The 15,589-nt window shown below is 32.9% G+C and overlaps 1 protein-coding gene across 1 annotated transcript in view; it reads right to left on the bottom strand.

Moving 5' to 3' along the window:
* Positions 1 to 15,589, bottom strand: part of LOC308499233 (transmembrane protease serine 11C-like) — a gene marked incomplete at both ends in the record, with an annotated part of 62,272 nt that overhangs the window by 29,422 nt on the left and 17,261 nt on the right. The window contains 2 exons of the mRNA XM_081052243.1: positions 3,415 to 3,482; positions 14,812 to 14,930. Coding sequence (XP_080908369.1) covers positions 3,415 to 3,482; positions 14,812 to 14,930 — 187 coding nt within the window. The remainder of the gene's footprint in view (positions 1 to 3,414; positions 3,483 to 14,811; positions 14,931 to 15,589) is intronic.

The raw sequence follows: 15,589 nt of genomic DNA on the forward strand, positions 1-15,589 counted from the left end.
TAGTCTTATTATTTCAATATCTTTCCAGGATAATTCTGAATAGGTAAATTAGCTAATTTCTATATCACTTCTTATTACTTTATGTTTTAGGGTATGAGTATATGTACACTAGATGCTCTTTCTCCGAGTGCTATACATGTATTATTTTTATTTCCTTTGTACAGTATTCAGCATTGAGCAATTACGTGCTAATCTATTAAGTATTCTCACCTCTTCTGGTTTTATGCAGATGCAATGCTAATCTTTTCTTCTCTGATCTGTAGGGACAAACCCTTTCTCTTTTATACAATAGACAAGGACATATCATATTACTCTGTTTATTTTAAAGATTCTGTTAAACCGTGGATGTCACTCTGAACTTTTCTCCTGGGTCAAATAACAATCTGAAACTAAACTAAATATAGATATATGGATTCTTAATCTGACATCATTAGGATAATATGGTCCTTTTTTCTACTGAAAACAAAGTTATTTTAATTTTATCTTCTCTTGACTCATAAAATGCTCTTCAGTTTTCAATGACAAATGCCTGGAATTCTTTAGTTTTATATGACAAGTACCTGTAATTCTTTGCCAGTGGCAGTTTTCCTTTACATTCCTGACCTTTTAATTCATGAGTTTATTCATTTAACAAACGTGTATTATATAGCCCAGGCAATATGCCAGACAGAGTTTTAGGTACCAGAACTGTATCAATTATCATCATATAAAACCGCAAGGTCCCTGCTATCATGCTAATAGGCGAAACAGGTAAATAAGAAAACTATAATCTCACTTATATGTGGGATCTAAAGAACAGAATAAACGAACAAACAAAACAGAAAAAGATTCAGATATATAGGGAAAAGAAAAAACTGAGGGTTCCTAGATGGGAGAGGGGTGGTGATGGGGGAGAAGGTAAAGGGATTAGAAAGTACAAATTAGTAATCACAATATAGCCACAGGGATATGAAATACAGTTCGGGGAATATAATCAACAATGTAAAGATTTTGTAGGGTGTCAGATGGGCACTTGTCTTTTTAGGAAAACCACTCATGGACTGTATAGAGGTCTGAGCACTGGGCTATACACCTGAAGCTGAAGCTGAATAATATTGAATATCAACTATAATTTTATATATATATGTATACATGTATTATTTTTATTTCCTTTGTACAGTATATATGTATATATATTTACGGGATGTGGTACAGCATAGGGTATAGAGTCAATGGAATTGTAACAGCTATGTATGATATCAGAGGGGTAGTGAATGGGGGGAGGAGGGTTATCACTTTGTGAGGGGTGTAAATGTCTAACTATTACATTGCTTTGTACACCTGAAACTAATAAAATAAAATAGTTAAATAAAAAAAAGAAACCAAAGAAATAAAATAATCTTCAAGGTGAGTTATATGAAGACAATAGAGCAATGACTTGAAGGGTAGAGGTGAGAACATTATAGAAAGCCTCAGCAAAGGCCTCTTTCAAGTGAGACCCTAATGATAAGGAAAAGGAGTCATGGTAAGATCTGAAGCAGGCATGTTCCAGAAACAAGGAACATCAAGTGCAAAGGCCTTGGCCGAGATACTCTCAATGTTCCCCTCAGTTTTCTAATATTAAATGTTTGGCAAGCTTCTTCCTGACTCTAGGCCCCTGATATCCCTTTACTTAGCTCATTTACTTTAGAAAAACTAATAATTGTCAATTCTTACTCTGCCCCTTTGAATTATATATAAATCTTTTAAAAGCCTCTTGCAGTTTAACAACCCCTGAAGTATCTTTTTCAGGGACCTGAAAGCCATCTCTTTGAAATGCAACCATCAAAGGAGGTAGCCCCTCTATCTCTCAGTTTCCGTGGGAGGGTGGAAGCCTAACTTGGGTAGGCTCCTTACCCCAAGTTGTAAAATTACCTCTGTCATGGAGATAAGAGTTTAATCTTTGGGCAAAGTTAAACATAGATGGCTTAAGATCTCCCTCTCACCCTAGCTTTTAAAAACACTACCTACGGCCCTATTGTTTCAGGGGATTTATGACTTAGTTCTGGCCTCTGTACCCTAGTTGCCTGGAATAAAATATTCCTTATCTGTTTAACTTTGTTTGATGTTTTTGGACAGCCCTGTGGTGGGAAAAATTTTGCATGTTTATTGGAAAAATATAGCAGGTCAGTGTGGATATAAAGTTCTGAGTGAGGATGAGGGTATGAGATGAGGTCAGAGACAGATAGGGCCTGGACCAGACAAGATGGGGCCGTATAAGAAGTTTGGAATTTGTGGGAAACTATGTGGAAAAGGGATTGTAGGAACCACAGTAGGACCTTCACAGAGCAAGAGTAAAAGCTGAAGATTAGATCAATTGATGCAATAATCTAGATAAGACTACTTGGGTTCAAACTACAACTTTATTATTTATTAAATGTGTTGTCTTGGCAAGTCACTTAACCTTCTTTTGCTTAAGTTTCTTCATCTGTGACATGGAAAACTAATATATGCACACCATACAGGGTTCTTATGAGGTTAAATGGGTTAATAGTATATGTGTGTGTGTGTGTGTGTGTGTGTGTGTGTGTGTGTGTACATAGCATATATAAAGTTCTCTGGGGATACTGTTTAAGAGCATAGATTATTTAAAAATAAACCAAAAATGTTAAATATCACAAGTTCGAGTTTTAGGGAGAGGTCGAGTTCAAAGTATGTTAATATTTCTATTAGTGATTGTAGTTATTATTTTCTTTGTCTATTGCAAGGAAAATAATTTGGATATTTGGACAAACATTGTCACTGCTAGAAAATAGCTGTAGATTTGGATTTTTAGAGGGGCCAGGAAGGTAAGATAAAAGACAGAAGCTGGTTGGGTGTAAATACTTCTGCATATATTGTGTGAGTGTTAGGGATTGCTGTAAAACATGCGGTCTCAGTTTCAGTGTATTATTACCATGTGGGAATGTGGGCTCCATGTTGTCAGATCTTTTAATTTTCCAACACATTGTGAGAGTTCTATTTTTTAATGTGAAATTTCCCAATTTATACATTTAATCCACAACTCTAAGCTAGAATCAGCCCATTGGCTACTCGTTTGCCATTTCTGGATCAGATATTCTGTACATGGTTCTCTTATCGTACCCATTGTTTCTTTCTATTAAAATCATCTCCTGATTTTAGATTTGTGTTTTGACTTTGTGCCTTCAAATAAAAAAGAAATACATTTAATCTTTATCTGAAACTCAGAATCAGCTGGACTCTTTGTTCTGGTTTAATAATTTTTCACCAGACCATTATTTCACTTTTGAAAATACTAGTGGTTTTGAAGCCCCTCAATTTAATTTTATTTCAACCTTTCAATTGTATACCAAGCAAAGATGTTCTGCTGAGTATGAGATATGAAAGCTAAAGACAAAAACTTTTTCTCTGTGCCTCTCAGGCTATTTTACATACCTTACTTGGACAATATGAGATTTGACATACTGTTTTCTCAGTTTGGATCCATGAAATGTTTCATTTATCTGTTTAAAAGTAAAATGAATAATTACTTTTTTAATTTTTAAGTTTTCAGTGCGGAAGATTTCAAACATATACAAGAACAAATAGACTAGTGTAACAAAACCCATGTACCCATCATTCAGCTTTATTAGTTATGAATAAACGGCCAAACTGGTTTCATGTTACTACTACCTACATCCCAGGAATTAAATACTTTAATATCATCAAATACATAGTATTAAAATTGCCTCGGATCATGACTCATTTGGAGAAAAAAATGCAATGTATGGTAAATATGTGTCTTTTTGAAAATTGTCTTTTATTATCTCAATTCATTCACAATAAATTATATGGCAAGGTGAGGCAAAAATATTTATTTCCTAATAGTAGCCTAATAGGTCATAATATTCATTTTGATGAGATGAATTCAAAAGATCAACTAATAGATTTATCTTCCATGCTCAAACATTGATGCCATAAAACTTGACAGAAATGTCCTCAAAAGGGGAGGAGATCTTTTTTCTTTTTGTACTATGGCAATACCCTTTCATGTCTGGACTGCAAACTGTTTCCGCTGCTCTTTCAGTTATATGCTACTTAAAGGTTCAAAGTGGGATACATAGAAATCTCTGAGAAATTTTACATAAGAATCATTTTCTCAACTGCTTCTGATCTCAACCTAATGGATGATTTCCCACAGTAGGACCTTCACAGAGCACCAGACTAAATTGCCCTGCCCCTAGCTTTTATTTTGGCAGACAGAACTTCAAAACCAGTGACTCATTATTGGAATTGCAAAGATTTAATTTATATTTTTCCTCTTGCTCCAAAGCAATTGAAATGTGTTCATGTATTCAATAAACATCTATTGAAAAACAAAAAAAAACTATTAACTAATTGAATAGATCCATACTTTCTTGGAGATTCAAAAGAGGAAACATAATAAGTATATCAAGGAATAAATATAAAAATATGATAATCTCAGATGGTGTTTGGTGATATAAAAAATGTAAAATAATGTGATGGAGTCATTCAGGGGACAGCATTTGAATAAATAAGACCTCTGGGAAGACATGACATTTGAGTGAGACTTGAAAGATGAGAAGTTAACAATCAAGAGGAGAAGAGTATTGTAGATAGAGGGAATAGCAAGTCCTAGGTAAGAATGAGACTGGTGCAAGTATATTTGCGGGATAAAAGCAAAGTTATTATGACTCACTTAAAGTGAATAAGGGAGAGAGTGTATAAGTTGAGTTTGCCCAAGTAGATAGGGATGAGATTACAGAGAGCTTTGCTCGCCATGGGAGGGAGTTTGGATGTTATTCCTAAATACAGTGAATTGAGGAATCCTGACAAGATAGTAACGAAACTATATCATATTTCTCTTCTATTATAAATTCCAATATATCTGCCTCTCCTGGGGCCAAGTTGTTTTCGGTTTAGTGGGAGTCCTGGATGAAGGGATGTGATGAAGAATTTTCCATGGGTGAGCAAAGAACCTAGAGAACAACCTGAGAGTCTTGTGCAAAGATGGAATCACAACAGAACCTGGGAAGAGCTTGGCCAACAGAAGTTTTTGGATGTCCAGGGGTAAAGTTGACACTGGACAATGTGAGTGGGTTTCCATGACCCCACAGCTGCCAAGAAGGAACTGCAAGGGGGTAGGGCTGAAGATTCCTTGCTCCTGAGGCTAAGCTGGTATGGACAGAAAATGGAGAGATGGAAGACTTCCTACTGGAGCCTTGGTATAGTGAGGCAGAATGCCTGCTGCTCAACCTTCAGCCTACAGGATTTAAGAACAGTTCACCTTCTAGCTTGTAAGACTGCCTCTAGTAACAAAACAGTAGCCTCAATAAGCCAATAGGGGAAAATGATAATGCAATTGAAGGAGCTCAGCAGCCAGAGAAAGGAGATAAAACAGATCAGGTGCTCATCAAAAACTTCTGAAGGAAACATATAGCAAACTTAACACAATGGCAAAAAGCACACATATGGACAAAATAAGCATAGTAAAAAAATAAATAAAATAAAGAAGACTGTGGTACTAAAAAACATACTTTTCAAGTTAAAAAATTTTGTAGTCAATTAAAAAATAAATGACTATCACTCTTGAGATCCAAATTTGTGGCCTGGAAGGCCAAACAGAATAAATACCACAAAATAAAATTGTGTGGTAAAATTTAAAAAGAAGAAAATAATGAATGAAAAGAAACAAAGCAGAGCATGATTCCAGGAGAAGTACCTATAAATAATAGAAGTTTGAAAAGAGAGAAAAAAGATATGGATGAAATATAATAATTATAATAAATCATGAGAGAAAATGGCTCTGAATTAAAAAATCAAAACCTGCTGATTCAAAGGGGTAGACTGTGTTTCAGGTATGTCTGATATATCCAGGGAATATACTTGAATTTTAGATACAAAGAAAAATTTCTACAAACTTCTGTAAAGAATATATATATGGATAGAAAAAAATAGAATGATATTTCATGTGTAACATTTGGAGTGGGATAAAGTGTTGAAATAATATCCTCATACTCTGAGCGAATAAATTTACAATTCAACAATCCTATTCCCAGTCAAGCTATAATCTTAAGTCAGGAGAAAAGATATTTATGGATATACAAGCATTTAGTAATATATCACTCACATATCACAACTGAGAAAAATGTTTGACTAAAGATTCTAGTGGAGGAAGATTTAAATCAGAATTCAGATCTCAATAGAGGGGAAGATTAAAAAGAGAGAAAAAATGGTGAGCAATAAAACCTGGTGTGTGTGTGTGTGTGTGTGTGTGTGTGTGTGTAATACAATGAATGCATAATTTCAATATTTGAAGTAGAAGCAGCATACTTTAAGAAACATCCTAATAATAGTTTAGAACTTGGGAAAACCTAGTTTTTAGAAAGAGGAAAGAAGGGCAGAGGAGGAAGGGGAAATAAAAGTGTTAAAAAGCCTTATCCGGAGTGGGCAATGGAAAAGGGAGAAGAGGAAAGCAGTGAAAGTATATTAAAGGACTCCTTTTCTTGGATTGGACCTTAGGTAAGGAAAATAATATTTTGATGGGGCTAATAATTTTTTTGAATTCAAGTTTATCGGGGTGACAATGGTTAGTAAAGTTACGTAGGTTTCAGGTGTACAATTCTGTATTACATCATCTATTTATCACATAGTGTGTTCACCACCCAGAGTCAGTTCTCCTTCCATCACCATATATTTAATCCCCTTTACCCTCATCTAACACCCCTTTCCCCCCTTACCCTCTGGTAACCACTAAACTATTGTCTGTGTCTATGAATTTTTGTTTCTTTGTCCTGTTCTTCTGTTGTTTTCAGTTTTTTAAATAATAGTGGAAAAACATTTATGCAATTTTGAGTTCCAGGAAGGATAAGTTAACTATTAACTAAGTATATTGAAATTTTCAAGAAGAAAAAATGAAAAAAATATTTAAATCACCAATAATAAAAAAAGGAAGCAAAAAAATATATTACTTAAAGCAAACTGAGAAAATAAAATCAAGTATTTAACCTGCTAAAATTAATGAGAATAGATAAAATTTTGTCATTAAAGAATGTATCAAATTGCATTAAAAAACAAAACCTAGTTATCTATTATTTAAAAGAATCACACTTGTAAATAAAGGGATGAAAGACTGTTGAAAATGAAGCTATGGAAAGAAGTACTATACAATTAATGCAGAACGCAATATAGAATCCAAAAATAGATCCTAGAATATATGGGGATTTAGGATATAACAAGGATGACATTTTAAATCATTGAGACAGGTTTCATTATTTAATAATAATGCTAAATCATCTTCCTAGCTATACCTAAAAGAAAATAAATTTGGGACCCTACCATTTTACTAAAACTATTTTCATGTGGATAAAGATTTAAAAGTAGGAAAAAACCACTCACTAGGAAACTGAATACACTTCTTTTATGGGCTGTGGAAATCCTCCGAATCAAGACAGAAAATTCAGAAAATTAAAAATAAAGTAGACCTAAATAGTCGGATGGCAAAATGTACATATGGGAAGATATTTTTATGAAAATAATAGAGAAAGTTTAACCGGTTATTTACAGATAATTTTACAAATTGACAAGGATAAGACAAACAACCCAATAGAAAAATTGGGCAAAGGATGTGAATGGGAAATTCACATGTGAGCAAGCCTAAATGGCCACCATGTAGAGAAAGATTCTCAACCTCACCTCATATGATAAAGGAGAGGAGACAAAGCAAGCAGAAAACAAAAACAAAAACAAAAACGTTTGTACTTAAAAAGCACATTTTATTTGTTTTGATATCACCTCACTAGGTGATAAAGAAGTGGAAACAGCAAGCCTATCTTTTTCAACAATGTTTTGCTGAGGAAGGGAGCAGGGAAATGATGCTGGAGGAGAACACAGAATTGAGCAATGTTTTTAGGGGTTGATAGTGTGTGAGCTAGCTAATGATATCTGTGAGAAAAAGACCATGGAATACTGTAGTACATTCTAGGAGAGCAATAGTATTATAATATTTTGTTTCCTGTGGAAAAGAAGTCTGCTTATATGCTCAGAATAATTCAAATATTGTCAACTCTCTTAGGTTGCAGAAATATTTCTGATTTATAAATCTAGCGTTTTCTCTATAAGCTGTTCATCATTTTATTTCTCTCTCCTTTTTAACCCACTTCCCCCTAGCTTTTGTATTCTTTTTCTTTTTTCCAAATATTATTTGAATATGCTCAGCACTGACTGATCTCTGTCCTTGAGGAGATATTTGGACAATAGGTACAGGGAGCATATCTGTAGCTACAAAGAAAAGACACAGTAAATGACAAAATTAGTACCGTAGATTATGGTTTCTGTAGGTGTTCAGAGACAGGAAATATCATTTTGGGTTGGAGTGGTTAGATAATAGCATCCTAGAACTGATAGTAATAAATCCAAAGATTCATGGAATTTTAAGTCTATAAATAACCTTAAAAACAATCTTATCCAGCCCTATTCTTCAAATACATAAACAGAACCGTGTACAGGCTAACTATTTATCAAATAATTATGGCAGGAACACAAATAATATTGCATCCTGTATTTTCCAGATAGCTAGCTGATTGTCTCAACACTACCAAATTTGAAATAACATCTTTATCATAAACTAAAGGATTTTACTGAATTTACAGATTAATATGGACAGGATCAGTATAATTAAAATAATGTCTTCTCTTAAAGGAACGTGTTTTTTTCTCCCTGTTTATTCTTTTATGTTGTTTAGATTTTTATAGTTTTATTCATATAGGTTTTATACAATTTGGGTTAATTTTATTTATGTGTATTTTATAGTTTATTTTTTGTTTTTAAATTTATTTTAGTTGTATTTTATAATTTTGTTTCTTTTAAGTGGTACTTAAAAATAATAACTTATATTTTGTTATTTTTGGTGATTAAGAAAGCTATTTTCATGTATTGGTCTGGTATTTGGCCAACTTACAAAACTCTATTATTGCCTCTAATAATTTTACAATTGAGTCTCTTGGATATTATAAACGTGTAGTAATAGTGTCTGTAAATAATGAATTTTTTCTCATATTCAATGTACATAGGATATTACTTCCTTTTCTCTTTTTTATTTTTTATTTTTATTTTTTTATTTATTAGTTTCAGGTGTACAAGACAAGGTAATACTTAGACGTTCATCATTTATATCCCTCACACTGTGAACCCCTCTCCCCCCATCCACTATCCCTCCGACCTCGCACCGAGCCATCACATTATATATATAAAATTATAGTTGGCATTCATTAATGTTTAGCTTCTGGTGTACAATGCCATGATCAGGCATCCACAGTATCCCTGAGGTGCTCTCCCAAATAGGACACATGTCCATCGGATACCCAACAAAATATTTACAACATTATTGATTACGTTCCCCAAATTAATTTTCAAAAAATCCCGAGGCCATCTTGTGGTTACCAGCTGCTTCCTAATCCCTTCACCTTTCCCCTTATCCCCCCCCCCCGCCCATCTAACAACTCTTGGTTTTTTCTTTGTGTCCCCAAAACTGTTTCTGATTAGTTCATTCACATATTCTTTTCTTTAGATTCCGCATATAAGTGAGATCATATGGTACTTGTCTTTCTCTTTCTGACTTATTTCACTTAACATAATGTTCTCTAGATCCATCCATGTTGTTGCAAATGATAAGATTTCTTTCTTCTTTATGGCTGCGTAATACTCCATTGTATAAATGTACCACAGCTTCTTAATCCAGTCATCTACTGATGCCTTTTCTCTTTTTAATTGCATTGGTATGGGCTTTTAGTAGAATGTTTGATTCAGTTCTTTACTTAATTTAAAGTATCTTATTTCCTGGGGAAGAAATTCTTTAAATTAATTAATTTATTTATTAGCCACTCTAGCTTTCTTTCAAAATCTTTACTGTCTCTGACCTTGGGTTCATTGAACTAACCTTGTGCTGGGAAGATTCAGTTTTTTGGAGGTTTGTCTTTTACTCCAGGGCGTTGTGAATTTGTCAGCAACTGTGCTGCTGAGATTTTTGCTCTTCTGCAAACCTCTAGTTTTTATCTTCCAGAAAGTCCTTGCCCTTGTGGTCTATTGATGGCAAGATTCCTGTCATTGTAAGACACACTGGGTTGTTTTTAATCATTAGTCTTGCCTTGGAAATCAGGCAAGAACCACTTTATAGGAATAATTAATAAAATTTGGTGAATGGTTAGATAATGGTAAAGGAGGTGTCAAAATTAACTTTAAGATGTAATGACTAGGTGGGTGGGAGAATGGGAATACCATGAATTAAAAGCAGGGAAGGAGACTAGACTGAGGACCAAAAATGATGACTGCTAAATGATACTTTAGTTTTTTAAAATAGGCTTGGGTGTGAACTCAGACACCCAGCCCTAGCATGTAACATTCATTTAACAAAGTGTGGAAAGATGGGTGATTTTTTGGTATGGCACTCTTTAAAGCAGAATATAGCTAAACTGGCAATGCTTTTAGTTATTTTATCTCCAAAGACTAGCAATTCATTTTGTTCTTCATCCCCTTTTTTTAATCCTATCATTGTCCCAAGCCTCACAATAGCTCAAAAGGTCAACACACACATAAATAATACCGAAGCCTGCCATCCTTAGAGTGAATATTAACTTTAGGCTTAAGGTATTCCAAGAAGCTGTAAAATAGAGTTATGGGAATTTTTACAGTAATAGTCATGCAATTCCTATTTTTAAGAAGCTCACTCGCTTGGCACACCCTGTAAGAAAAGGATTGTCAGGTATTTGACCTGCAATCAAATGCCAACATTCAGACATCCACTTAAGATTGTTAGGGCCTTACACAATGACTTGAGAACTAATTATTTTCCCAGAAATAAGGAGGATTAAGATTGGAAATTTAAATGAAAGTCAAAAGGCATACATATCACAAACTACAAATCTTTCTCTTTCGTACCAGATGGCTTACTTTTTATTTTTCCCACCTTCTTAACCTCATTCCATTCTCCTCCCTTCTTTCTCCCTGAAGAAAAATGTACAAAATGCTTCCCAAGTCACCAAGTCAGTGGAAGAAGGTTCTAGACTGTGCTGGTGGGAAGATCTTGAGAATGATGAACTCAAGGATGGGCGTATTAACTGCAAAATCATGATCATTTATGATGCTAAAATCACCTTTATGGGTGAAAAATTGGTCATCACAATGCTTATCAAATACAGGAGACTTAATAGTATCAGTCAATATGTCTTTTTAATAAACAGAGAACATGCTCAAAGCTTAAATACAGGGGTGCCAAGCCAAAAAAAAAAAGTATATACATTTTAATATAACATCTTAAGATAACATCTTAAAATGTATATAGTTTTTTTTTTTTTTGGTACCCTCTGTATTTGGCTGTATACAAGGGATTGTCCCCTGAAAAAAAATCACACTAAAGTGGATGTTCTAATGATCAACAAAAATAACTATATTACATGAGGTAGAGGAAAAAATTCTAGAAAATAATTGGGAACTCTAATTTCTGAGGAGTTTCTGGTCTCTACGAATTTAAGTGTAGTAGCAGTACAGTATTGTTTACCATATTCATTTATAATTAACTTTTACATAAATCATCCAGGTCTTTTAAACTCTGTCTTTCAAATCAGCTCACAAATATATAGGAAAAGTTTTTGTTGGTGGTGTAATCATATTGTTAAATTATGCTGTTAAGTGTGTGACAAAGGATTATAAGATGATACATTGTTATAAAGGCAGGAAAATCCTGCCTCACATGACAAATACCCCAAAAGTGGATATAAAAGAGATAGCACATGTTTGCTAGTTTGGAATTCTCAGATATGGAGTGGAAGTTGGGTCTATATTCCCTTCTGCTATTTTACAGTAACCACCTTCCCACATGTCTACAGATATCCTGAATATCTGGTATTTATTTTTGCTATCCTTGTTTTCCAACTGTAGAAAAAAAACAAAACTAGTATATCAGTAATTTTTATAAGTTGTCCTCATATCATTTGAAAATGAATAATTGCTCTGTAATGATGGTTGCATTTTTTGATAAACTTTAGATTCTCTTAATTCATTGCTAGAAACTTAATGTACAATGATTTTGTACATTAATGTACAAAGTTCATTATTAAAAACTTAATGTACAATGATTTTCATTTAATACATCAGATAATTATTTTCTTTGAAAAATACCCTGGATCAGAGAGTACAGTAATATTGAATTTAGAACCTCTGTTGGATTTTCAGTTTTCTGATATGTTTTGAGGGGCATGAAACTGAATAAATACTAACATAATTTTTACTCAAAATGAAACATTGCTAATCCATACTAGATAGAACAAGAGTTCTGAATATTGTTCTTAACTTTATTATCTTTTTTAAATGATATATTTCTAAACCTGATGAATTCCATAGATAATATATCATTTGATAGGCTTCTCCAAAGAAAGGTACACGAACAAAGGTGCATATGCTCGTACCAAGGTCAAGTTGGCTTCCTGGAAAATTTATTTGACAAATGTCCTGGTTATATAGTGACCAAAGATGTCCCCTGCTTTTGGATGCTCTGGTAAATAGTTTAATGAATGAGTTTGGCTGGCCTGTTTTGTATGAATAATCTTAAGTACCTTACACATATCAAATATCATTTTGGTCATCTATAATCTAATGTATTTATATGTGAAAACCACATAGAATTGGTTTAAACATTTGGAATATTTGACTGGCCATGTGAAATCAATGTAATCTGAAATGTGCTCAAGATTTTGTATTTGCATGCTCTTTAATTATAGAATAATAAACCATAGAGAAGATGGAAGCACGCTTTCAGTACAACTTTGGGTACATTAACCTCTTAGTGCCTCAGTTTCCTCATATAGAAATGAGAATGTTGTGAGGATTAAATAAGTTACTACATAAAATGCTTAGGCTGATAGTGACAATTATTAAAGCTAATTATTATTGTTAAGGTACTGCCTCACTTCTAATTTTCAGAATTTCTATTCACTGTAATTGGGTATTGTATCTGCTGGAGAGTGACAAAAAATAAATGACATAGAGATTTCTTTTTGAATTGACCACTAGAAAAGCATGTATCTAAAATATGAAAGTGTTCCCTATGAAGCCTTATCTTCTGTAATTAAAAAAGCTACCACTTGTAATAAAGCAGTATCTTTTTTTTTAACCAAATCCTTTCCTCTTTTTAGAGTAAATTATCACAACAATTATTTAATGGAAATTAGAAGAAAAATAGGCTGTGGTATTATAGTATGGCTAATGGGTAAGTTTGAATGATTCATGACTCCATTTGGTACATGTTGTTATCACCAGTGTTGTCCTTAATGAATGTTGTCTACATAGTAATAATTATAATACATGGAACGTCACTGTATTTATGTAAAAGCATGTAAATGGAAAAGTATGAGAAATAGCTGGTGACTTTTAAATACAGATGAGTTAGAAACTGGTAATGAGAGCTGTGAAAGGAGCCTGTAGCAGGATGTCAGGGTTGGTAGTTGACTGACCAAGATGATATGATAATTGATAATACTGATCGTTTTAGAATATTTTCTTTTGAAGTAAACATAGATTAATTGATTTGAAGGATTTGACCAGAATTTATAGCAGAAAATTTGGGTATGTTTAAAATTATTTTAAAGTTATATATTAATTGTGTTATATAGTTATAACTTATTAAGAATATTCATGATGCTTCTGTTTTTGGTAATTATTTAGGCTATCTTTTTTTAAAGGCTTACAAAATAATAGGACTTGTGCTAAGAATATGACATATTTCATCTATGTAATGCCTATAACAATTATATGATATAGGTATTTTTCATCTCATTTTTAGTTGAAGAAACTGAGATGTGAAGAAATTAAGTGATTTGTTTAAGGACATATAGCCAGTAAGTGTGTAAACTTAGAATTGAATAAGAACTCTGAACCCAAAGTTTCTTAACCATTGTATTATATTACTTCCTTGTCATTTCCTTTTTATTACAAAGCTAAGCTAAAAGTGGGAGTTTTCTGTCTCAATTTTCTATATAATCACTCTTACTATAATTGTAAAAGCACACCAAGACTTTTAAAGACTTTGAACTTACCGGAAACCAGGAGGTAGTGGCATGTTATACAAAGACTACAAGCTCTAGTCAGATAGACCTAGGTCTGCAGATGTCCTGTCAGGAATCTGCTTAAGGAAATGGGAGATGAATGATGCCACCACTGCTCTTGGCAGCATTTAGTTTGGTTGATAAAATTATTTGATCTAATTAAAGTGGTATCATTGATAAAGTCTTATATTCATGGGGCAGTCAAGACTCTTCATTAGTTCTTTAGTCAGGTAAAGGTTAATTTAAAAGAAAGCATATTCTTAAGTAAACATTAAAAAGTTTTCACTTTACACTAAGGAGCTACATGATAATCTTTATTTATATATAAATTATATATTATTTGGGGGCTATATATTCTCTCCTACATTGGCCATTCCTCTTCCTTGAAGGACTCCTTAGTTTAGGAGCAGAAACAGTATGGTCTTTGTCAGTTATCATGGAGATAGGATATATTTCATTAATTAAACTTATGAATACATTAGAAATATTCATTGTCAGGCATTTCTTAGGTGTTCTCAAAATGTGTGCTTTTAAGTTTTTCATTTTTTTTCCCTGTACATGTTTTCTAACCGACTTTCTGAAAGGGCTGCCTGTCCTAATCTAGAACTAAAGTAATGGTGAGAAATAATATGAAACGACCAATCATTTCTTACTTGGAAGGTGAATGCTAGGATCCTGGCACTTCTAGGAGCATAACATTTAAAAAATAATGCACAGAAAAAAAATGTCTACTTACCAAAGACACTGTCTTTTTATTTATGTCCATATATTCTTGTGAATATGACTTTTCAAACTCACTGTCATAGTCAATATTATTGACTTTAAAACTGATGTGATAGTAGAAAGGTGTCTTCCCTGAGGAGAGAAAAGAAAAAAAATAGTTCTCACTTTGCTCATTGTATAACTACTTTTATTCTTGTTTTTTTAATATTAAAATATTTTTAAATTATCTATTATTTAAAATAAATTTATTTATTTTTATTTATTTATTTATTTATTTATAGTTGACATTCAATATTACTTTATATTAGTTTCAGGTACAGCATAGTGGTGAACTTATGTAATTTATGTGGTGATCCCCCCTGATTAGTTTAGTGCCCACCTGGCACTGTTGTAACTACTTTCATTCTTAAGAAAATCATGTAAAATATAATACTCTGATAAAATTTCAGGTACCTCAACATTTAAATAAACTTGATTCCTAGTGATTGTTGAAACAACTATGACAGAGAAATGTTTATGAAATTATAACTTTACCCAAGTTTGTATTCAGAATTTTTAATGTAAAATTTCATTGTGCCGGTTTTTTGGTATTAACCTTTAGGTTTTAACCAGGTAAAGTCTGGGCAATCTGGAGACAGATATGTTACTATGAGCTGAAATTATATTAAAACATAGATAATAATCTTAGCTTTTGTCATCATGGCAGATTACATTTTGGAAAATCAGTCCTAGGGGAGTCCTAGGGGAGTCCTAGGTTTTATCATTTATGAAGTGCCAAAGAAATGAAAATG

The sequence above is a fragment of the Rhinolophus hipposideros genome (assembly GCF_964194185.1).
Source record: "Rhinolophus hipposideros genome assembly, chromosome: 1".
In the NCBI taxonomy this organism is placed as follows: domain Eukaryota; kingdom Metazoa; phylum Chordata; class Mammalia; order Chiroptera; family Rhinolophidae; genus Rhinolophus; species Rhinolophus hipposideros.